General features: G+C 40.9%; 1 protein-coding gene across 1 annotated transcript in view; it reads left to right on the top strand.

Moving 5' to 3' along the window:
- The window catches only part of LOC136880843 (post-GPI attachment to proteins factor 2-like), a 34027-nt gene extending 10124 nt beyond the window's left edge, over window positions 1-23903 (top strand). The window contains exon 4 of the mRNA XM_067153387.2: window positions 23743-23903. Within this exon, the coding sequence (XP_067009488.2) occupies window positions 23743-23903 (161 nt within the window). The remainder of the gene's footprint in view (window positions 1-23742) is intronic.
- Window positions 23904-25870: the final 1967 nt, after the last annotated feature.

Here is a 25870-nt window from a genome sequence, read left to right as displayed (position 1 = left end):
TAGGGTGTATTCTGGAGCTGGACACCGGGCAAGTGGGCCAGTGAGCAGGCAGGGAGCTCCTATTTATAGTACACTCGATGGTCAGGCACGCGCACTGAGGGCTGCGCGTCGAAGCTAGCAGAATGATACACAGGAGCGCGTGCAGCTGGCTGGCGGAGCGAGAAAGGGAGCGCCGGACATACAACAAGAACTAAGTGATCAAGTTACAGATACAGATACAGGTTTTATGGGTTAGGTTTAAAATGGGGAGGCGGGCTGAACGGAATAATATCTGTTTGGGTTTTGTATACAACCCACCAAGGGGATCAATATGTGCGAATGATTACTTCTTTGATGGTCTGATAGAGGATATAAATACTATTAGTGGAAAGTACGAAGAGGACGGATTGATTTTGTTAGGGGACTTAAATGCAAGAATTGGGTGCTCTAGTCCAGAGTATGGTAAAGAGGAAAGGAGAGTAAAGATGGGAGGTAGGAGAAGTGAAGATAAAGGGAGGAATGTTTACGGACAGAAGTTGTAAGAAGTATGTTGGGCGTGTGACTTGTATATTTTAAATGGGTGGTGGAAGGGCGATAGGGAAGGAAAAATGACATATATTACAAATGAAGGAGGAAGTGTTATTGATCTGATTATTAGTTCGGAAGATATGTTGGATAGAATTAACAGGATGGACGTGGTTGACTGGGTAGAATCCCACTACTCCCCGGTATATATAATCGTGAATAGGAATGGGGGTGCAGAAGAGAGGGGATCAGGAAGAGGGGGAAGTGAGAGAGGCCTCAGAGTCCCTAAGTATATCTGGTCAGAGGAGGGTAAAGCGAAGTTAAGCAAATAGCTGGAAAAGGAAGAATTCCATATCATGAGGGTGGGGATTGAGGTAGCAGTGGAAGGTAATAAGATTGACAGGGCGGTAGAGCTACTGGAATATCCGGGGAGGAGAATAGCAGAGGAGAAATCATACAGGAATAAGACCAGAGTTATGGGGGAGGGTTGGTTCGATAAGGAATGTAAGGCAAAAAGAAAGGCAGTGATGAGAGCGCTGGCTGAGTTCAGGAAACATGGTGGGAGGGGGTTAAGGGAACAATTCTGCAGATTGAGGAAGGAATTTAAGAAAACGCTAGGAGAGAAAAGGTATGGCAGGAGGCCCAAACGGAAGCTTTAAACAGGGAGTGTAAAAACAGGGAAGGAGATAAGGTGTGGGCAAGGGTTAAAAAATTAATAGGGGGACGAGTAGAGAGACGAAACCGAAAATCGAATATGGAACATGGGTGGAGTAATTCCAGGAACTATTAGGCGAATAGGAAGGGTGGGTAAGTGTCGACGGAGGGGATAAAGTGGAAAGGGGGTTAGAGAAGGGCTGCCAATAGTTGGATGATGGGAGTGATAAGAAAATTGAAGATCTGGACTGCGGGAGGGGAATGTGGGATAACTAATGTGTATTGGAAGGAAGTAGCAAAATATAAGCAGACGATAGAGAGTTTGGTAACATTCCTAAACAAGTTATTTGGAGGGGTAAAATTCCCTAAATAATGGCAGAAGGGGATTATGTGTCCTATTTATAAAAATAAAGGGGAGAGGACAAATCGCAGTAATTATAGAGGTATAACCCTGCTGAACTCCCTGGGCTAGGTGTACACGGGTATTCTAGCAAATAGGTTGAAGAAGTGGGCAGAGGATTACTCAATTCTATCGAGTTTTCAGGAAGGGGAGGATGATGGCGGATAATTTAATGATTATGAGAACTATAATTGATAAATATGTGAGAAAAGTAGGCGCTAAAGTGTTTATTGCTACAATTGACTTCCAGAAGGCGTTCGATACAGTGAGCAGGGAGGCCCTGTTTAAAAAATTGGGGAGGGTTGGGAGAGAAGATGAGAAGAGCGATCAGAAGTATATACGAGAAAGTCTATTGTAGCATCAGGGTTGAGGAAGGGGTGGTCCGTGGAGTGATTGAGTCGAAATTTAGGTTGAAAAAAGGATGTAAATTGTCGCCAATCCTTTTCCTATTGTTTATTAACGACCTACTAGGTGGCCATGTAGGGAGGAAGTGGGCTTACCTGGTACTAGGCAATCAAGAAATTCCAGGATTTATATTTGCGGATGATGTACTGTTTCTGTCGTTGACAGCCGGGGTCTGCAAAAAAGTCTGAATGAAGTAGTGGTTGTCATGACACAGGCAGTGTGTAAAATCTCGTGAATCAGCACAGTGGAATTGTCGGCCTTCCTCGCTGCTGACTAGCAGTGGGGAAGGGGGGAGGGGAGGTGCTGGCTCGTGCCACCACAAGGAGGCATTCTATAGAGCATCCAGAGTTAAGAAAAGACTACAGGCCTTATGGGCCTGCTGCCTTCCACTGTTGCCATACTCGCTCACTCACCGCGGCTCGGACTCTGCTTGTGAAATACAGTGATGACATAAAATTATACATCGCTTGGTACAGCTGTTGCAAGACTGATAATAATTTAAATGCCAGATTATCTCCAGTCATTAATGAAATTACAGTCATGAAATTTCGTTTTGCCATAACGTTTTTAAGGATAATAGCCCACTGACTGTATCATTCGAAATAGAGTAAGAGTTTGAACATGCAGGGATGCGAACTAAATAATAATAATAATAATAATAATAATAATAATAATAATAATAATAACACCATGCATGTCCAGAAACCGAAATTATTGTCTTATTTCTTATATCTGATAAAGTTACATGATCGTTGTTGCTTTAAGGGAGCGCAGTGCTGAGTCTATTAGCCCCCAGAAACGTTTCATTATTAAGGCAAATACTGTGTGGTTTCAACACAGGAAGCTGACGGCGAGATATCTCTATCACGGTGATGTATCCTTCAGCTCATTTCAGATAAATTTACTCGTAAGTGACAACAGATGCAAGGGCTTCATGTTTATCACAAAATACGATAACTTAAATATTCTTCCGCGACATAAAATACAGAATGCTGAATGACCTATTCGTATGATTTCTTAAAATCAGGTAGTTCGGGGTTGCTGTTTATGGAAGTGAGGATTGTGTTCAGAGTTGGCGGTTCATCTCAAAAATTAAAATAGAAATCATGAACAGTGCGCCGTATTACATTTCTGACAAAATCATCGTATTTAATGAGTCTGGAATTACTGCGAATTAACTTTTTCCATTCCCGCTTCTTGCTGGGACTCTGGAGTGGCCCTTTGCTATTTCATTTCATACCATTAGGGGCCGATGACCTCGAAGTTAGGCCCCTTTAAACAACAAGCATCATCATCAGGAGTGGCCCTTCGCTGGCTTCCTTCCTTATTTTGAAGACGGAAGACCTCGAAATTCCCAAAAACTTTGCGGCTTTATCTACTACCCAGTTTACACTTCGTCCTGGATGCTTTGTTTTTTTCATGAAGGGTTGATGACCTTCGATGTTAGGCCCCTTAAAACAACAAGCAGCAAGCTTTGTTTTCAAATATGGAAATGAATTAAGCACCATTTGCCGTTCGTTTCTCCTGACAACTTCACTACTTCTCCTTTTCTCATGTTCAGCTATAATTTAAAAGTATTACTCGCTGATTAATTATATAAAATACTAAACAGACAAAAACAATACACGATACACACAACCAAAAGCAATGCAATACACTAAAAATGAAACATTATATACTGTATTTATAACAAAACACTATGCGCCCCAGGAAGACGATCACTTCACTCTGCCGAATATCTCCCTTACATAAGCAATCACTATAATGAATGACACACACAAAAAGGGAAACATGCCGCACTGACCTCACCAATGATGATTCGCAGTGGTTAAGCTGAGTTATTACACATGTTGACTACTGTACACACTTCCGGACTACACGCTGAAATGTGGCGCGCAATGCGACAAGCATGGCCGGCTGTTCCGTGTACTGAACCTCATATACGATATTTAAAAGGATAAACTCAAAGATATCGAAATGAGTTTACGTGTTCTTCAGTATTGTATGGCACAACCAATGCTTGTTTCATAAGAAAAATTATACATTTTGATAGGAATTCATTATAATTTTTATATACATATAGAACAAAAGTGGGTAACACCAATAGAAGTAAAAGCCCATAAGGCCTGTAGTCTTTTCTTAACGCTGGATGCTCTATAGCATATGTACTAGATGCTGGATCCACCTCCCAGAACCCTGCTACCATAACGCATCAACACAATACTCGACATATACGCGCAGATACTTACCTCACCTCTCTTCAAATTCCCGTGGATGAACTGGAACGAACTAAAAATATTCGGAGCTGGACCCGTGCGTAGACAAAAGGGGAGCGAAAGGACAGAAAGGCAAGAACCCGTAAACCCCATGAAAAAAGAATGGATCAAAAGAAAATGGGGTTTATTATAAACACACATGATGTTAAAATGAAAACAAAATAGATAGTCGCATGAAGTTACTTACTTAACTGCAGAAAACAGAACATCAAGTAGTATCTCGTTCAATGACATAGTAAGTTTTGTGTTACACGGCGACAGTACACACGATCGCTCAATTCACTTCCGTATGACCACAAAAATACAAATTCGTTTCAGAAAAATATTGTGGCGTGGAATACGTTATCGAAGGAATCAGAAAATGGAACCACGAAAGGGATAATACAGTCGTACAAATGTGGACCGCGCACATATCAACAGTTAGCATCCGTGCTCCAAACGGGCGACCACACGATGCTAGCGCGTCACAACAACAATGCCAAACCACAGTCTCCCAAAGGAGCAGAAGCAAAAGAACAAGAAGATGTTGCCACAGTTATAAAAACAAAAACTAATCGCCGACAATGGAGCAGATAACGGCCTAGAAATATAAAATAGCACACCACATATGGCCCGAACCGACCAACTAAAACGAAAAATAAAAGGAAAAGAAAGAAAAATTAAAATTACGAGATACGGAGAGTACTATAAACCGTACACAGGCAAACAGCACAGACACGCACACACACATATAAACAAGAAGAGAGACTCAATATAAAATCGATCCAGACCAGACCGGTAATTCAAGGCGCGACGTATACTATCGCACAGGATAGCGATGGATATCATGGATTCACGAGCATGGTTCGAACACCACAGATACAATGTTGGACCGCCGCGAAAGTAAGCAAGGCAGATCCAAATATAATTGTAGCAATCACAACATTCGTCGACCCGCTACCCGCGACACCCAAACTGCCTCACGTGGACAAACATGGATTAAACCCCGCAACGTCAAATCACACAATATACCAATGCTCAGCCATGATTCCAAACTATAAGGAAACAGAAGTGCAAGGTCTCAAAACCCACAAACACACAGGCCCAAGCAAACATATAGGTAAATACCACTCTCCGTTCTCGCGCGTGTGCACACAAACAAGGAAGAAAAAATTAAAATACACACAAAATTAACAAGAGCCTGCAAAGACAGGTGATAAAAGACTACCGAAATACAACCACATAGAACCGTTCTTGTAACTATGGTACGTAAAATGAAATAAAATGAATGAATACCTGGGAGCAGCAATCAGGAATCTAGAAATATTTACGTCAATCAAAATAATGACTCCCAGCGGAGAGCCGAGCCTTGAAACAAGTAAATCCTCGATAATAGCAATTCGTAGATCAAGAAGCACATTTAAAATCCCAGTTTGTTCATTATTTTCGATCCCTCCATTGTTGGTGTACCGGGCGAGTTGGCCGTGCGCGTAGAGGCGCGCGGCTGCGAGCTTGCATCCGGGAGATAGTAGGTTCGAATCCCACTATCGGGAGCCCTGAATATGGTTTTCCGTGGTTTCCCATTTTCACACCAGGCAAATGTTGGGGCTGTACCTTAATTAAGGCCACGGCCGCTTCCTTCCAACTCCTAGGCCTTTCCTATCCCATCGTCGCCATAAGACCTATCTGTGTCGGCGCGACGTACAGCCCCTAGCATTGTTGGTGTCACGAGCAGATAAACTTAACACTCGGAGAGCGAGATACAGACTGTGTGTAAACACAGATGGCAAGAGGGCCATCTTCAATGAGAAACTTCACCAAGGCAGGCTTGGTTCGGCACATAGATCAGGAGGGATCGGGTGACACATGCCAACACGTACCCAGGAAGTGAGGTTGTTTAACCTTGGGTTGCCGTACTTTGCCCTTTTAGTTTGCCATTTAACTCGGCTGGCCGTGAGGCCAGTGGGTTAACTTTTTTAAATGTTTTTTTGTGTTTAGCGTTGTTATGCCCACCTGTGTGGGATATTATTGCATCTTTATAATGCATTGTCTATTTAATCTTGGTTTCATTGTTTTCTTGTTTTTGCTTGTAAATTTCTTAGTTTTGCTTGTTTTTTTCTTTTTCAATAGAGAATTGCCATTTTCTCCGTTAAGTTCTATTAGGTTGTGAAACTGTAAGATCGGGAGGAAAATAAAGGTCTACTTTACTCATAAGAGAGCACACCTAACTACATGGAGGGGGTCTATCCTCACTTTTACGGCTAGATGCCCTTCCCGACGACATCTTGTGTAGTAGTGCAGTGGGGATTCTCACGACGCTATCTTGAGCAGTAGGGCAATGGGGATCCGCATAAGAGAACATACCTAACCTCATGAAAGAGCCTAAATACACAGTCTAGTTTTACGGTCAGATGCCCTTCCCGACGCCATCTTATGTAGTAGGGCAATGGAGATTCTCGCGACGCTATCTTGAGTAGTAGGGCAATGGGGATTCGCATTAGAGAGCACACCGAACAATATGGAGAAGCCTAACTACACATGGCCTAGTTTTACGGTCAAATGCCCTTCCCGACGCCATCTTGTGTAGTAGGGCAATGGGGATTCGCATAAGAGAGCACACTTAACCACATGGAGGAGCCTAACTACACCTGGCCTAGTTTTACGGTCAGTTGCCTTCCCGCCACCATCTTGTGTATTAGGACAATGGGGATTCTCGCGACACAATCTTGAGTAGTAGGGTAATGGGGATTCGCATAAGAGAGCACACCTAACTACATGGAGGGGCCTATCTTCACTTTTACGACCAGATGCCCTTCCCGACGCCATCTTGTGTAGTAGGGCAATGGGGATTCGCATAAGAGAGCACACCGAACCATATGGAGGAGCCTAACTACAAATGGCTTAGTTTTATGGTCATATGCCCTTCCCGTCGTCATCTTGGAGGGGCCTAACTACACAGGGCACTTTTTTGCGGACAGATGACCATCACGTTACCACTTTGATCCTCCGGCGAGAGGGGGCCAATAGCTTTATGTCTCCATCCGACAGTGACGAACAAGTCTAAACATGCATAACTATGACGACGTGATCTTATACTTAAGGCGTTACGCCTCCATCCGAGACAGGCTGTCTCCGACGGGACAGAGCACGAGCCATAGTAAGATTATGTTTTTAACATGCAGCGATCACGTCGACATGGTTATACATGTTTAAACTTGTTCGTTATCAAGGTTACTCTCTGGTAAACTAAAACCTTTATAGATAGTATGAGTGTGAATATTTTCGATAGGTGTAAGGAGGCAAAGGGAATAATTTTGAATTTAATGAAATGTTTACTGTATAATTATTTACAAAATCAAACAAACTACTAGCGGTTATATAACAATCTTGGTTATGCTGCCGACAAGTTTGCTGTACTCCTTAACAGCTTACTGCGAAAAGGTAGCATGCTTCCAAAATTGTAATGCCCCCTGCAACATTCAAATTAAACAAGACATTGTTTATGAAATTATTTTTAAATATATTATACTATTTATGTTATGCTTTACAAAGAAGTTAATGCATTTCTTACCTTTTTGTTATTCATGAAGGGAAACTTTCACTGTGTATGGTCTTCAATCTTAGAATTAGGTCCATCCCAATCACCCGAACCATTTTACCTGGATGCTTGTATTGACGTTGACAGGGTCTGCATAAAGCTACGTCGATTGACATCTTACTGTGGAGAGGAAGCATGTCCCAAAAAGCATCTACGAAAGGAGCAGCATACGTAGATAAAAATCCTGGTGGTAAACATTGAACCAGATGTTTTGGCATCTGATATAAAGTTCTATGTTTATAGAACATCTTCATAGCCTCACTTGCTTGTGTGAGATAAATAAGATGTTGCGTATTAGCGTGAAAACAGCATGCACATTGACAGTTTTGTTATCAAGACGATTATCTGCAACCGTCTAGTCTTTTCCTTCATTCTGTTTCATAGTGTACGATGTAGAAGCACACACTAATGTTTATGATAAAGGGCTATCCTTATTTATAGTCTTGTAACAATATTCGTTAGCAGATGGTAAGTAACATCACCCATATGAATAATAAGACAACAGGCTGTTGTGTTAGCAGGAATGCTTTCAAATTCTAAACGATTATCGACAGGAGATTCTTTTATAGATTTTCATGATAGTAGTCTACAACTACAATCGGTGCTTTATTTTTAAATTCTTTAGGCGAAAATAGCGGACGATCTTCCTTCTGATAATACGATGACTGTAATTAACAAAGATGTTATAGAGCACTCCAAATTTATTTTTCTCAAAATTAATGTCTATGTTTTCGTATGGATACGTAATTCCGTTGAGGTATAGTCTAATATTCCTTAATTTATAGTAATCAAACTGTGAACTATATTTTTCATGGTTGAATTTACAATGGGTTTGAAATCCAAAAGTAATATACAATGGCATTTCAGTAAAACGTGATAATATTTTAACAGCCCAGCTATGCTTGTTTTTAGGTGGTAACACAGGATATTCATGCAGTTCCCAACTTCGAAAATGTATAGGTAATGGTGTATCATATTCTACAATCTTGAGCAAACGAAGTTTTTCTCGATCAAATAATGTTACATGTGGAATCCTCCACAATATACGATGAAGTGTAATTTTCGAGTCTACTGGTATTTCTGCTACTTTAAGAGAACTGTAATCACTTCGATCACGGATAAGATTGAGCTCTTGTTTTGCCTTGATTACAAAACGTCTAAAGTCTGTGAAGCCAATAATATGTTTCAATGGTAACATACGTGTAAAAGTTCCGTTCTGATTAATCATCCAATTGTTAGTATATTTTGGACACCATCCTGCCTCTGTGGATCAGCGGTAGAGTGTCGGCCTCCGGATCCCAAGATAGCGGGTTCAAACCCGGCAGAGGTAGTCGGATTTTTGAAGGGCGGAAAAAAGTCCATTCGACACTCCATGTCGTGCGATGTCGGCATGTAAAAGATCTCTGGTGACACATTTGGTGTTTACCCGACAAAATTCATTAAATCTCAGCCATAGACGCCCAAGAGAGTTTCGGTCTACTCGATCTGCCATCTAGTGGGGGCCTAGAGTAAAACGGAACGTCGAAATTGACGAGCAGACAGCCAGATGGCGTCAAATTGAAATGTCTGCACACGGTAGCTGAGGCCATACGATTATTATTATTATTATTATTATTATTATTATTATTATTATTATTATTATTATTATTATTATTATTATTATTACCATCCTGCCATCCGTAAAATATTACTTTCTTCATCACAAAAAGAAGGGTAGAGTTTCATTGCACTTGTAATACCAACATTCTTCGATCTATTTTGACATTATTTACTTCATATCGCGCTTCAGAAAAGCTAGACTATGGTTGTTTAGTTGAGATGTGCTTGGTCCACTTCCATCTGACTTATCTAGTCGTCCTTCAATACAGAGGTAGCTTTCGTGTGGTAGGTAGTATACATCTTGCTGGTTAATGATAAAACGAATTTCATCATTGTTATTTAATCCAAACGTAAAAGTTTGATAAGAATGAAGCTCTCTTCGTACTACACCTTCATGAGTTTCTACTGTGTTCATAATGTCTTGCATTTCCTCCATTTTGTTGTAGTAGCGTATAACCTAAATCTTGGAGTATCTGCTTATGGTTATCTGTTAACTCGTTGAGTCTTCGCAAACATGTAGTATGTAGTATGTACGCTGTGTTTTACAAATGTTTTTCATACTGGTTTAAGATGAAGTTTGTAAGCTACATACGTGTGCCGATCTAAATTAATAAGCTGATTATATTTATTTACAAGCCTAAGAGTGATGTTGCTAATATGTTTTTTATTTTTTATTTATTCAGCACACTACCGGACTTATTGTCCCAGTGTTAACCACTGGTGTGAGGGGATATGTTAAGAATGTTAAGAATGTTAAGAATGGAAATCATTGATCAGGAGGCTACTCCTGATTCTGAAAGGATTGGCATTTGCCATTAGTCGCGAGGCTGCTCACAACATGGCGAAATCTGAGTAATAGTAATAATAATTAGCATTATGCCGACTAATGACGGTTGCTTGCTCATCTGTTTTGTGCGTGGAGCCAATCGACCTAGTATTTTAGTGTACTACTGGCGTTTGGCCCCGATAGCACGTCACTTTGTGCTGAGTGCTCTAGACCCTTTTTTTTCTTTCTGCTGACTAGTCTACCTTCTAACTATTTAGACACCGATTTATTTCTTCACTTGCATCATCACTATTTACAACTACGCAACCTTCTGATACACTTTCTTTTCACACAAATATCTCACGGAACTAAGATATTTGTTTAAATTGTTTTCACTGTTCCACTCCTTAATTAACCAAGCGATAACTCTTGGAATATCCTTATTCTTGCACCACGCTATTTGATACTCACTTAAAAATTTCTTCCTTAAAACCTCCGTTTTCTCACATTCCCCAATCGGATGTAGGTCGTCCATCTTCTTTTCACATATAATACATACTGAGTTGTCTTTTCTCTTGATCCAACCCTTATTTTTATGCAGCCCCATTATCCACCAAATCAACCCCTCTTTCCGTCTATTATTTCCAAATTTTATACTAATCTTAGAGACTTGGCGTACCTTGTATAACAAACTCAAAGAAGCTCTCTTGCCACATTCCCCTAACAACCCATGCGTTTTGATGTCCTTAATTCTGGCTATCATAGCTCTCTGCCCCCTGCTCCCTTCACCCTTCCATGTCTCCGTCCAGATATAACTTAACCCTATCCTCTCCACATAAGTTTTAATTAACGTCAACCAACTCTCTGTGTACATACTCTTTTCCTGTTGCTTAAAGGACGCCTGTACCACTGCACCACTCTGTCTTCTCCTCAGTCTCATCAGATATTTTGGAACCCTCCGAGCGCAGTCCACTTCCATGTATTCTCCACATAGTAATGCCACCCCCACGTTCGCGCAGCATTGAGGTAGCCTCATACATATTTTACTAAACTTATATGTGACTTCATTTATCAAAACCTTTTTTCAGCCCCAAATTTCTGCCCCATACAGTACTTTACTCATCACTGTCGCCCTGTACATCAGGCTCAATATCCTATAGCTTATCCCCGGGAATTTTGCAGTTAAAATTTTGACCATAGAAAGTGCTGCCACCCCTGACCACTTTGCGTTCTTGATGTGATCATCAAACTCCCCTCTTCTATTTAGTACCACTCCTAAATATTCTATCTTGTCTACTACCTCTATGTATACTCCCTGTAACTTCCATTTCTTTTTCACTTTTCGCCTCTTGACTTTGCTTAAGGTTAATACCTTATATTTGTTGCAGTTCAGTTTTAATGCCCACTTCCTTGCGTATTCCGATAGCTTATCCAGACTCCTTTGGAGACCGCCCCTTGTCAAAGCCATTAATATGATGTCATCTGCAAAAATCAAGCCCGGTATCTCTAGGTTATTCATAACCGGCACTGCCCATTTTTATCTACCATGTCCTTCCAAAATGTCATTAATAAACAGTAAAGATAGCAGCGGCGAAAGTTTACATCCTTGTTTTAGACCCGTCTTACAGTCTATGGGCTGACTGATGAAATTCTCTTTTATATTGACGCAGCAATGGACCTTATCATATAACGCTTCTATCGCTCGTATCATTTTTCTTGAGAACCCTAACCTGCCTATTTTTTCTACCAGTGCTTTTCTGCTAACCGTATGAAAGGCTTTTCCAAAGTCAATGGCCGCTAAGTACACGCAACCTCTTTCTCTACTTAAATATTTACCCAGTATCATCCTGACTGTCATAATATTGTCCACGGTTTGTCTCCCTTTTCGGAATCCTCCTTGAAATATTGATTGGGTTTCTGCCCAGCGTGATAACCTGTTAGCCAAAACCCCTGCATAAAACTTACTCAGTGAGTCCAGTGACGTTATTCCTCGATAGTTACTTGGTGTGTTCTTGCTTCCTTTTCTTTGTAAATTGGGCAGATGATTCCGCCTTCCCTTTCCTTTGGAATGGTGCCGCTGTCAAAGATCATGTTGAATAATTTAACTATTCCCTCCCTAATTTGCCTGTAATTCCACACTTTTTTCCAGCATAAATTATTTATTCCGTTCCTACCTCCCGCCGATTTGTTCTTAAGTTTACCTAATACCTCTTATATTTCTTCTAAAGAGATCTCTTTGTCTAGTTCGTTTATACTAATTTCTAGATTACTCCAAGTGTTCATCAACCCGTCCTCACATTTCAACCTATCCCTGGCGCCTAGCAAGCCCTTGAAGTGGGATACCCATTAGTCATAGACGATTACAGCTTTCTCAACCCTTTCCCCTCCTCTGTTAATTCTGATTATTCTTTCCCATACTCTCTCTGCTTGGTTTAATTTGCATTCCCTATTGATCGCCTCTGTTCTGTAATCCATGACTTCTTTATCTCATCAATATTTTTGTATTCTTTCCTTAACCTACAGAACGCTTCTCTATCCTCCCTATCCTCACTTAGTCTATATTTTTCTAAACCCTTTAGAACTCGGCCCCTTAGTATGTTACAATCTTTATCGTACCACCAATCCATTCCAATTTCCCCCCACCCCTTCCATTATCCATCCGTGCCGCCCTCCTTACAGGATACTCAATTAGGTCTAATGCTCTATCTATATTATTTTCCTCTAAGGCCGCTTCCCACCCACATTTTATTAGCTCCACCCCCTGCTTCATAAAGTCCTCTAAGTTTCTAGGTGACTTCTCGGTCCATATATACTTAGAATAGCTTCTGCCCCTCTCTTCCACTCTATTTTTAAGCCCTGTCCTTTCTTCCTCTATATTCCTTCCGAGCCATACCCCCACCGGTGCGTGGTGTGACGCTATCCAGTCTGCAATTCCAATCTTTTTAATTTTCTTTAGTATGTCTTCCAAACACAACACTGAGACAATCATACTTCCCACTTCAGGAGTTATATATGTCTTTTTCCCTTCGTTGTCCCCCTCCCAAAAGCCATTTAACATATAGAATTTCCCTGCCTCACAGAACTCAAGCAGCAACCCCCCATAGCTGTTTCTTTCCTCATCTTTGCTTCTTCTTTCTACCCTTAGATCTACTTCCTCTTCTTTGTAGAACCTTGGTAATAGCTCCCCTGTCCTGGCGTTCCTGTCACCCATCAGCAATATCCCATGTTCTTCGAACTTCTCCCTGATCATACTGACTTCCAAGAGTAGCTCCTCAAGCTTTTTATCATTCGCATACGAAATCCCTTGGGGTGGAAATATACACATGCTATATCTTTCTTTCTTTCTTTCTTTCTTTTCCCTCCTCTCTTCCTATATTACATCTTAATCATAACACTTCATCTAAATCATTCTCAATTTCATTCACCAACTCATTCATTTCTTCCTTAATTAACATCACTATTCCCCCAGGCGCACGTCCCTACTCCTTATGTTTTTTCTTTGCTTTACTTTTAACAGTGAATCAACCCAAGTTATATCCATACCCGGTTGTATCCAAGTCTCCAGTAGTGCTACAATGTCATAGCTTTCAACTACCTTTATCACCCCTTTATTGTTTCTTTTTCCTAGCAGACCTTCTATATTTATGAATCCTACGTTCCATTCCAGTTGTAGCTTACTTACACTTCCTCCTAAATTACTTTCCTTATTCTTACTTCTCGTCACCATTAGCCTCTCGCCCTCTGCCTCTCCCCCTCCGTATCTTAACGGTTTAGGTCGCTCTTATATCCTCTGTGCCCTTGTTTTTCTTATCCCACAAATCTTTTAAGCTCCTGCTTCTTCCTTTCGACAGAATGTCTCTCCCATTTCTATCTTCCTTCGATCCGCTTCCTTCATCCATATGCTAAGGCCCCCTTTGTTCTGAGTTAGGATTTTCTTATTAGTGTCCTATGCCGCCCCTTCCACCTGTGAACATGTCATTCGTTCCCTGCTGCACTGCACACTTACCCCTTGATTGGATTCACTTCTTGTCTCGCTCCCTTGCTCCTCTTGATCAGCCGTCTGTCTTCTGTCCTGTCTTGAACCCAGGTCCTCTTCTTTCAGGTTTTCTTCCATAACTTTCAGCTCTGGAACGGTCCATGAACGCCTCCAATTTCAGTCGGACACCCACAGCCGTTGTCCACTAATATATGCTTTCGATCCCTGCGCTCTTGCCCTTCCTTGGTATCTCCTCAAAATTCTTAGGATTTCACTGCCCTCTCTCCCCGTATCTCTCTTAATCCAAATGTTCTTCCCTTGCAGATTGTTCGCATTTCTTATTATTATATCTGCCATTGTGGTAGATATCAATTGCACTTTTATTGGTCTCCTTAACTTCACTTTCCCTACTCTTTCCACGTTGTCGATATCCACCTCACTGAATTTAATTTTCATAACGTTTTGTATAATGTCCACAACTTTGTATATTGTCTTTACCTTCATCTCTGACTCCTCTTCTTGCACTCCGTATATGAAAACACATTTCTTACTCCTCTCCTGATTTATGCCCACTACCTCTCTCTTTATGACTTGTGATTTTCTCTTTTAGCCCCTGGATTTCTTTCTCGTTTTTCCTGCCCTCGCCTCGTCTTCTGCCTTGGTGCTTTTCATCCACTCTCTAAGTTCCTCTTGTCCCTTACTCATAACCTCCAACTCTCCATTACCTTTTCTATGTCACCTTTCATCGCCTCCCGAATCTTCTCTATATCTTCCCAATTCAGACTGCCGTTCGGTCCGGGGTTCAATTCCACCCCTATCACCAGCAGCACTGCTATCATCGCCGCTAACATTAGCGCCTCTCCAAACTTTTCTTTTCCAACTTTACTTGCCGTCTTCCCCGTAGTTGTCTTCCATCTTCCCAGCCAGCTCCCTATCACCGCTCGGTATTGCTCTACTCCCACCATGACTCACCGCATTCTTCTCTCCACACGTCTGCACTCGTTGTTGGTTGACATAAGACTGTAATGTGTTTTACAGACACAGGATGATAAAGAAATACTGACGGTTTCTCACGAATAGTATATCCACGTTCCTCTGTAATAATAAAGTCGTCCAGGACGTGCGAATATTGTTGATTACTATTCAAGTCTGTAATAATATTACAAGTAATGTTCACACGCTGATCATCGAAGAGTGCTATAGGTTGATCAGACTCGTAACGTACGTTCGGTATGAGCTCCCTTTGCGAAAATCCAAGGAATGGTCCAATCGAATCAGGTTGTGATTTGAAGTCAGTCCAATCGAATCAGGTTGTGATTCGAAGTCAATCTTAAGTGATGACTCAATAGCACATTTATGTGTGATGTTGCTTGGAGTAATTGAGAATTTGTAATTATGATTACTAAAACTTTCTTCTTTAAACTATTCAATTAACGTACTTTCAAAGTAGTCATAAATATCGTCTACTGAATAACTGCCTGATAGTAGGGTTAGAACATACACATCGTAATAGAACTTGTTTACGCCATCACGCACATTACAGATTTTATTGTAGCTTTCAAACGACACTAGTCCAAGACTATGTGGCTGGTAACCGAGTTCGATCGGTGGATTAAAGTAGATGGTGGTTTCATGTCCTTATCCGCGTACAGCAGGCTTTCTTTCACCATTATCCTGGCTCAGTCCGGTGGTATTTGAAGGTGCTCAAATACGTCAGCCTCGTGTCGGTAGATTTACTGGCACGTAAAAGAACTCCTGCGGGACTAAATTCCGGCATCTCGGCGTCTCCGAAAGCCGTAAAAGAGTAGTTAGTGGGACGTAAAACAAATAACATTATTATTACTTTCACCATTATTCATCACGTGCACACTAATGCTCTTTGTCTACTGTCTGGGTTTGATATAAGAACATAAGAAATAATCGTCCGCACATGCGTGTATTGAAATTTTGCACACGGTTTTTATTGTAAATAATGTCTGCACTGCTCCCGAAATAACGTATGAGCTCAAATGGAGGAAGTAAGTCTCCGTAGCTATCGAAATACCGTACTTTAGATTTACGTTTTACGTAGGCAACGTAATGAGTTCCAGGTCCGCGACTGTTGTCTAAGTTAATTACAGGACTCTCACGTTCATGTGGGCACGCTGGTAGTTGATCGCGCATATACACACCTCGAAAATAATGAATTCCTAGTTATTTAACAAACGTAAAAACTTCTTCGTGGGTTAGAGCTCGATGTGGCAGTGCATTTAGTAGACGTTTGTTGGAGATATGTAAATGCCAAGCCCTTTCTTGTATGGCGCTAGCTTCATATGTACGCCTTTGTCTCGTAATACGATTGCCTCCATCGTCTTGTTATGAAGTTCACTCTCTTTCAACTGTTGTTTCGCTTCAACTACAGCCTTAACAGTTCTTGCTACAGCACAAGCACCACCCAGCAAAGATCCTAAAGCTGCTAGTCAGCAAACAGCGCAGGAAGAAATCCTCCTCGTTTTGGTACCATGAATATTATAAAGCAGCAAGACACACTACCTGTTAGTGACATTGTTTCACATCTCTTACCCAGTTCTGGTACAACTACAAAAAGACTTCATGGAACGTTGTTTCCTTTTACTATTCGATGTATTATATCTGGCCCATCGGGATGTGAGAAGACAAATCTTTTACTCACACTCATTACTTCTTTAAATGGTATACGCTCCGAGAATATTTACGTTGTCGCAAAGTCACTCTGTCAACCGCTGTATACCATTCCACAAACTGCAATGCACGATCCGGATTAAGATGGAATAAACTATTTTGAATTTAATTCACATGAGCAAGTACCATCACCTGATGATGTGCTTCCCAATTCTCTTACGATCTTTGAAGATGTCGCAACAGAACAGCAAAACGTTATTCGTGCATACTTTAGTGTGAGGCGACATAAATATGTTGATTGCATTTATTTATGTCAAACCTATTCTCGTGTGCCTAAGTAGTTGATACGCGACAACGCAAATATTATTGTGCTTTTTCGGCAAGATGAGAGCAACATACGTCATGTGTATGATGATCATGTTAACACTGATATGACATTTAATGACTTTAAACGTATGTGTGCTACATGTTGGTCATCACATCGTTACGGCTTTTTAGTTATTGATAAAGAAAGTGATGTTCAGTATGGACGATATAGCAAGGGTTTCGATCACTTTAAATGCATTAACACAGAGTTACAGTCACCTCTTGATCAAAAGCCACCATCATGTTAATCTCTAGCAAGGAGATTACAAAACATATAGTCCGTGCTCGAAACAATATTCGACGGAAATTGAAAGAGCTTAAACGTATTCAAGCGGACACTGATTTATTTTTGAAAACGCAACTAGGTTCACCACTAAAAGAAATGTTTAATTCTACTTCATTGCCGCAGTCTACTACAAGTTTTGTTTCTCTGCAAACATCATATGATAAAGAGAAGCATGAACAAGAAAACATAAAGCAAAAGAGAAGCATAGACAAGAAAAGCGTAAAGAAGCAGAGAAGCAAGATGAAAAGGAGGAGAAACAGGACATGGATGAAGAAGAGTATAAGGAAGAAGAGAACGAGGATAAAGAACGTCACCATCTAAGCGTGTTAAGTTTTAACTACAGATGTTATTGCTGAAACACCTACAAAATCAACACAAGATCTACCTTCTTTGTCTGAGGTTATGGTCACGCCTGAGTATCGTAATCAGTTTAGGACTTTTATTCGAAATACCTATGGATCCTCTCTTTGCTCCTTATAGATAAAAACTCTTTACAGGACAAACTGACACAACCTACGGTATTCGCTATTAAGACGACTGTTTCTGGATAGGAAATGGAAATGTTAATATTAATAGCAACAGACTTATCGTAAAAGTTTTTACCTAAAAACCTACTAAAGGACTCTTAGAACTTCTATTCTTACGAATACCTGACAAGGATATATTTTCACAAGATGATCTTAAAAAATATAAAGCAATACTTCTGCTACTGGCGCAACACGACGTAATTACAACAGAACTGAAGCTGCAAACGCAAATAAGAGTCACTAGTATTGAGAGTTTATTTCTAAGCTGTTTCCATCACATCAACTAACTGCATCTGGTCTTAATGTTATTTACAAGCCTTTGTTGCCGTACGTAGACGTAAGATACTGGAATGACCCTAACTTACTCGTTGAACGATTACAACTTCTAAGATCATCGCAAGATGCTGGTTACACAGGTCACGAATCAGAAATTCTAAAAATATAGAGAATTACGACATGCGGGCATCATTCAGTAATGGCTCGTCAAGATAAGACCTCACCTGTAAAGACAAGCATCGCACACGAGTTACATAAACCAGCGTATCGCACCTACTGTCGCAGACGCGTTATTACACGCGAAAAAGATGATCTGTAGCAAGCAGGCTTAGTAGAAGTGATTCCATATGCCTCTAGCAATAAGGGGTATAAGTATCTACTTACTGTTATCGATGTGTACTCTAAGTTTGCTTTTGCACAACCTGTGAGTTATAAGACAGCAGCTCAAGTCAAAGATGCACTGAAACATATTGTTGAACAATCGAAACGCTGACCAAGCCTTCTTCAAACTGATCAAGGTAAAGAGTTTTAAAACAAGGATTTTTCTTCTTACTTCAAGTTACTTGGCGTTCATCACTACTCTACGTTCAGCAATCTCAAAGCAAGTGTTGTAGAACGTTTTAATCGTACACTCAAAACAATGATGTGGCGGGAATTTACAGCACTTCATATCGTTGGATTGATCTGCTACCTAGACACCACACCGCACTATCGGGACAAAGTCACGTCTTGTTACAAGGAACACACCACGCCTAGATGCTATTCATCTTGTAATCAAAACAGCTAATCCGCGCCGCCGTCGCTTTAAAGAAGGTGATTTCGTTCGCATCAGCAAAGTAAGTCTATCTTTGCGAAAGAATACACCCCTAACTGGAGCACTGAAATTTTTCAAATCAGGAGTGTTAAGCTTACTAATCCAGTTACGGGTACATATTTACTTCGCGAACTCAGAGGACAGCCTATTGAAGGTGGATTCTACATCGAAGGACTGCAGAAAACAAAATACCCTGATCACTATTTAATCGAACGTGTTATTCGTCGTTGTACAAATAAACTGTATGTTAAATGACTCGGTTTTAATAAGAACTCTAATTCATGGATTAATAATGAGGATGTACTTTAAAACTTATATTTTTTTATTCTCAAACATATACCTCTGAGTTTTTCTACGTCATAAGACAAGATTAAACTTGCAGGTCAACATTATTACTACTAAATAAGTCAGGACATGCTGTAGGGTAGGATTAATATTAAACAACACCTGCAATATGTTTTACAATTCGTATTTATTTTAGAATATATATGCACTCTCTTTCGTTAAGTAAATCTGTTTTGTCCTTTCTTTCATAGATTATTTTTCTGTCTTCGCTCTTTAATATCACTACCTAGTAACAGTTTTCCTTTTATTGTACCGGCAACGATAAGTGTTGCTATCTTCTCGTCAACTGAAGCATCAGGTGACGACACACGCTGCATAGCTTTACGAAGCAGATTTTTATCAGCTACACGTCTTAATTCAGGATTGTTTAGACGACAAGCAATACCATGGTCTTTGAAGGCAGCATCTAACATATTAATACCAGGATCACCACGGGCCAAGCTGACGTCATGTCATGTTCCGGGGCCGCAGTATTGGTAACTAGGAAGATGAAGCGCAAAGGAAAGAAGATCAATCACCTTATTGATGCGCCCATGGCCAGGATGCTTCCTCACCTTTCTCCCAGCATGTTTCTTCACTTTTTTCTGTGAAAACTTGTTTATTCTTTTCGCAGAAATGACAAGAGTTTATAAGCGATGACAACTCGTTAGTTTTAGGTCCGTGATACAGTTTAATGAGTTGACATGTACGACACTGTCTCACTTAAGGTCTCCTAGCTATACTCTCTTCTTCATGATGTAAACTACATATTTGAAGCTATGACAAAACAGGATATTGAGTCCATTCACGAGGCACCTTATCCCAGATCTTCTTTACAGTATTCGCAGCTACATTTACAAAAAATGCCTTTGGTAATGTATTTAACTCTTCTTCAGTAAAAGTGTTTAGTTTCTTTTGCATGCATAAAACTTTACGTTTGCCTTTTCAACTACGTTACACTTAGTATCAGATGGAAATGACAAGATGTCTTTACCCTACAAATGTTTCTTTCGCACTAACGTCATTACGTTTATGTGTTTCTCCACTAGGCTCCTTGTAAAGAGTTTTAAATGATTGACATCTAATTCCTGCATGTCGATAATTTCACACGATGATGGTAGATACGCAACCATTCCTTCTTTTCATAACCATTTAAAAAACAAGATCTGTTTTGACAAATAAGCGTTCATAATCAAAGAACGCTATAAGGTATTCCTTTTTCTTCCCACTGCAGACCTGACTTTTTTCAATTCATCGAGTCTGCTTTTTGTCTTCATCTGTTTGCAAACAGTGAGGGAAAGGTGGGCTAAATACTAAACTGACGAGTTTTGACACCCACAACACAGTGCAATCCAAGACAGCCACCTCTTTGAACACAAATTTGTTGCCGTTTACTTTGAAGCCTTGTACACCAACTACCGTATTAATGTTCTTGTCATGATGGAATGAAGCGCTCTACTCTCTATCACAGTATCTCAGGAGACTAAAGAAAATTTCTCACTCATACTATCTATAAAGGCTGGAGTTTACCAGAGAGTAATCTTGATAACGAACAAGTCTAAACATGTGTAGCCATGTCGATGTCATCATTGCATGTCAGTGGTATGCTGGGATCAAGACGTGGGCTACCACTAGACTTAGGTCACCCCTTTTCGATGGTTGGCGTAGTGAACGTCAAGCTTTCAACGTTTTGAGCTGCAGCCAATAGTCAACAGAGAAGCCTGCTGTGTTGTCAGGGCTGCATCAAAAGCTACTGCCCTGGCCTCTGCCATTGCCAATACCGGTACACAACACCTGATCAGTTGAAATGGTAGTCTAAGCTTTAGCAAATTAAAGCCCGGCTTTGTGGCTAAGTGGATAGAATACTTGCCTTTGGTCCGATGGCCCCGGTTTAATTTTCAGAATCAACACCCTCATACTGTTAATTCCCCTGGCTTGGGGATTGGGTGTTTATGACGTCTTCGCCATTCATTTTATTCTCATTAGGTCACCATCAAGCCTATACAGATGCCATGCACCATTATTATTATTATTATTATTATTATTATTATTATTATTAAATAAAAATTTTGAATTTTGCAATGGTCGTACCCATTTTTCACCGGTTAATTATCTCCCTCAGGAGATCAGTGGTGGTGTCCGACGCATGATCACGAGTTCGATTCAATCGAACAAAAGAGAACACTGAACCTGAAAGCATTTCATTTTTAGCAGATCTACCTATAAAAATAAAACTATATTACTCCTATAACAGCAGCCCTGCAGTGTCTTCTTGCAAGGATGTAGAAGCAAACTGGAGTGAATTACCAGCATTCTGTTATCTATATAATTTAGTCAGAAATATGACGTGAGGAAGTATATACGATGAGTAACGCATGGCTGATAGTTAGCAGTGGCGATCTGACGGACCGAAGCCTAGCACACCTAACCCCCCGGTCGCCGCACCTAACTGATACACAGCAGCAAGCCGCGCGTGCTTAGGCGAGATGAGTCGAGGGGAGAGGGACGAGAGTCTGGGCTGCAATATCAGTCTCCGATGTCTTGCTCTCAGAAATACGTGCGATTTTTCCCCATTGCTTTCAAGTTTTGTAAATGGAACAATGTGTCAGATACTTACATTATAATGTGCTTTAGATTTCCATCGTTCGCATTTGAGGTTTGGGCTTCACCGATAGCCTTGGTAGCCCTAAATATACGCCACTGCTGCATGTTAAAACAGAATAATCTTAGTATGGCAATGCACTGTCCCGTCGGAGACAGTCTGTCTCGCATAGAGGCAAAAACCTTAAAGATAAGATCATGTCGACATAGTTATGCATGTTTAGACTTGTTCACCACTGTCGGATGGAGACAAAGCTATTTGCCCCCTCTCGTCGGAGGATCAAAATGGTAACGGGAAGGGCATCTGACCATAAAACTAGCTTAGGTCATATGTGCCTCCTCTAGTGTGAGGATCAAAATGGCGACGGGAAGATCATCTGTCCGTAAAACTGTGCGCTGTGTAGTTAGGCTCCTCCAAAATAGCGCCGGGAAGGGCATCTGACCGTAAAACTAGACTATGTGTAGATAGGCTCCTCCACGTTCTTCGGTGTGCTCTTTTATGTGAATCGCCATTGCCCTATTACTCAAGATAGCGTCGCGAGAATCCACATTGCCCTACTACACAAGATGGCGTCGGGAAGGGCATCTAGCCGTAAAAGTGAGGATAGACACCCTCCATTTAGTTAGGTGTGCTCTCTTGTGCGAATCGCCATTGCCCTACTACTCAAGATGGTGGCGCGAGAATTCCCATTACCCTACTACACAATATGGCGTCAGGAAGGGCATCTGACCGCAAAACTAGGCCCTGTGTAGTTAGGCTCCTCCCTGTGGTTAGGTGTGCTCTCTTATGCGAATTCCCATTGCCCTACTACTCAAGATAGCGTCGCGAGAATCCACATTGCCCTACTACACAAGATAACGTCGGTAAAGGCATCTAGCCGTAAAAAGTGAGGTTAGGCTCCTCCATGAGGTTAGGCTTGCTCTTGTACGCGAATCCACATTACCCTACTACTTAAGATGGCGTCAAAAGAATCCCCATTGCCCTACTACTCAAGATGACGTCAGGAAGGGAATATAGCCGTAAAGTGAAGTTAGGCCCCTCCATGAGGTTAGGCTTGCTCTCTTACGCGAATCCACATTGTCCTACTACTCCAAATGGCGTCGCAAGAATTGGCGTTGGGACGGGCATCTAGCCGTTAAAGTGAGGTTAGGCCCATCCAAGATGGTGACTGTTGAAGTCAGGAAGGGCATCTGCCCGTAAAACTACACCTGTGAGGTTAGGACCCGCCAAGATGGCGACTTCCACGTCGGGAAGGGCATCTGCCCGTAAAACTGAGTGTAGACCACTCCAAGAATATGACCGTGAGGTCAGACTTGCTTTCTTAAGCAAAATCCGCGTCGGGAAGGGCAACTGACCATAAAAGTGAGGTTAGGCCCCTCCAAGGTGGCGTCTGTGAGGTTAGACTTGCTTTGTTATGAAAATCCATGAATCGACATAGCCCTACTACTAGTGGTCAATGACCTCGGGGTCAGAATCCACATAGGTATACTACTAGGGGTCAATGACCCTCGGGTGCTGACTCAGCAGAAAAAATACTGACGAGGTAGCTCTGAACCGGACTAGCCCTACTACTACTTCTCATATGTTACTTTGAATGTTATTTACTAATTTGAAATATTTTGAGTGTAGTTATTTTTTGTCATTCATGTTAGCTTCTAAGGTCTAACTGGTTTGCAAGAGTATTAGGAGACTTGCGTATCGAGAAAGTTGGCTGCTCTGCTATTGTATATTATTTTTTGTTTTGTTTCAGTTTACACCGTGTTTGCACTGTGCGAGTATGTGGTAGTTTTAACAAATATGGCATTCCACATGACAGCAATCTGGGATTTCCATGGCCGTGAGCTAATTGTCAGTCCATTATGTGTACAGTTCAGCTTACAGAGCGGGATCTCCAGCAAACAGACCCAATAACATGTGGGACAGTCTATTGCAGAAACTGGTGAATCAGTAGCTTCTCAGCTTCCACAGCAGCAAGAGCAGCAACAACAGCAGCAACCACCGGCAGTAGCCCGTTGTTCCTTCCCTGAACCTGATCTAGCAAGCGAGTGTTCTTTCGGACCACAGGTTAAAGAAGTCCAGCTAGCCATCAGCCTGTCCGTAAATCAGATCTCTAACAATCCACATCATTTCACGCATATCAATCCAATGGATCCAGAACAGCAGCCACCACAAAGGCATTGTTGTTACATTTTGAATTCAGATAACCGAATACCACCACAGGATGTTTTTCCCTCTTACCAACAATATATTTATATGATTATTAATCATAGTATCATGGGAACAAGGGTATTATGGTTGGCACATTTTGGGGAGGGGTGAGCCCAGTTCTGTGATTGACTGGAAGACTGGAGATATATGGAGATGATTTAGTTTTATACGAGAACTACACATGTGACTGCAAGGAACCAAGCAACTCTTTCTATATAATTCGCTGCATTGGCTGGTCCACTTTTACTGTTATACTTGTGACTTCTACTTGTATTGAAGAGAGTATTATTTACTGATATCCCATTTTTGCTGTTGAAGTTATTTTCTAAATTACGGTTTTACTTCCTGTCGATGTTTATGTTAAATTTGCACATATAACGTTTTAACCCTTTTAGGACTGGGTGTGTTCAAGAAGAGTAAGTATAAAAAGACCAGCTGTTTACCTGGTGGTGGTGGTGAGAAAGATCAAGACACATTTTTAAGTTCTCCTTTCATCAATTCTTATCTATATATTAGGTTGTAACTACGATATCAATATGAGTTTCTTCCAGAATGTTGAGAAAACTGCTATGCTTTTTTCTTTTCTTTTTCTTCTTCTTTTTTGCAGGAAATTAAAAAGAAAAGGAGATACTGTGAGTAAGAGGACAACTTCAAGTGAATTTTAGCCATGACAAATGGTGATAATTCAGCTGGGTATACATGCTTGAAATATAGTGCAATAAACTTTGAGTTATTTCCATTTTGGCAGGGGACAGAATTAAAAAATAAACACAGTTGATCCAACTCTAACAGAATATTCATAATATTTAATACACAGATGTTCCAGATTTCAGGTTTAGAGTAATAATAAAAGCAGGTAACATTCATGCACAATGCACTTTTCAAAAATAACAGTTCTGGTTGTAGAAGTACTTCTAGTATAACGTATTTATTCAGGGACAAAACACGCTGTAAAAATTTTTAATTTATATATTAGTCTGGTCTGGTAATATACCCTCCCTCGAAAAATTGCAGTTAGATAGCCTTAAGACAAACTGGAAAACCAATATTCTTAATTTATTATTTTTTACCTATTTATCAATGTAATTACTTCACTACCAAGTGAGTTGACCGTGCAGTTAGAGATGTGCAGCTGTGTGCTTGCATTTGAGAGATAGTATAGTGGGTTCAAACCCCACTGTCGGTAGTCCTGAAGATGGTTTTCTGTGATTTCACATTTTCACACCAGGAAGATACTGGGGCTGTACCTTACAGCTGCTTCCTTCCCACTCCCAGCCCTTTCCTATCCCATCATCGCCACAAGATCTATCTGTGTTGGTGCGACATAAAGCCAATTTTAAAACATCTTTACTAATGTTCATCTTTTTCCATCACCTTTGCTGGAAGGTGTAGAATTTCAGTTTTCTTAAGTTAGCAACCTTACAAATGAAACTGATAAATTCTACGCTCCAGCAAGCCGCGGGCAGTTGTGTACAAGCCTCCTCCAGGAAACTAAGAAAATAATTTACAGTGAACTTCACAGATGGCACCAGGTGACAGGGAAGCATGACAAGTGCACAGTACAAGAAGAGTTTCAGAGGACTAGTACGCATGATATACATTTTTGTGCGCCCTCATACAAATTGATGTGTGCACCACCTCTCCCTTAACAGTAAGGATTCTCTGCACAC

This window comes from Anabrus simplex, chromosome 9 (assembly GCF_040414725.1).
Source record: "Anabrus simplex isolate iqAnaSimp1 chromosome 9, ASM4041472v1, whole genome shotgun sequence".
Lineage (NCBI taxonomy): Eukaryota > Metazoa > Arthropoda > Insecta > Orthoptera > Tettigoniidae > Anabrus > Anabrus simplex.
The sequence above is the reverse complement of the archived record's forward strand: the minus strand, read 5'-3'. Positions and strand labels throughout refer to the sequence as shown.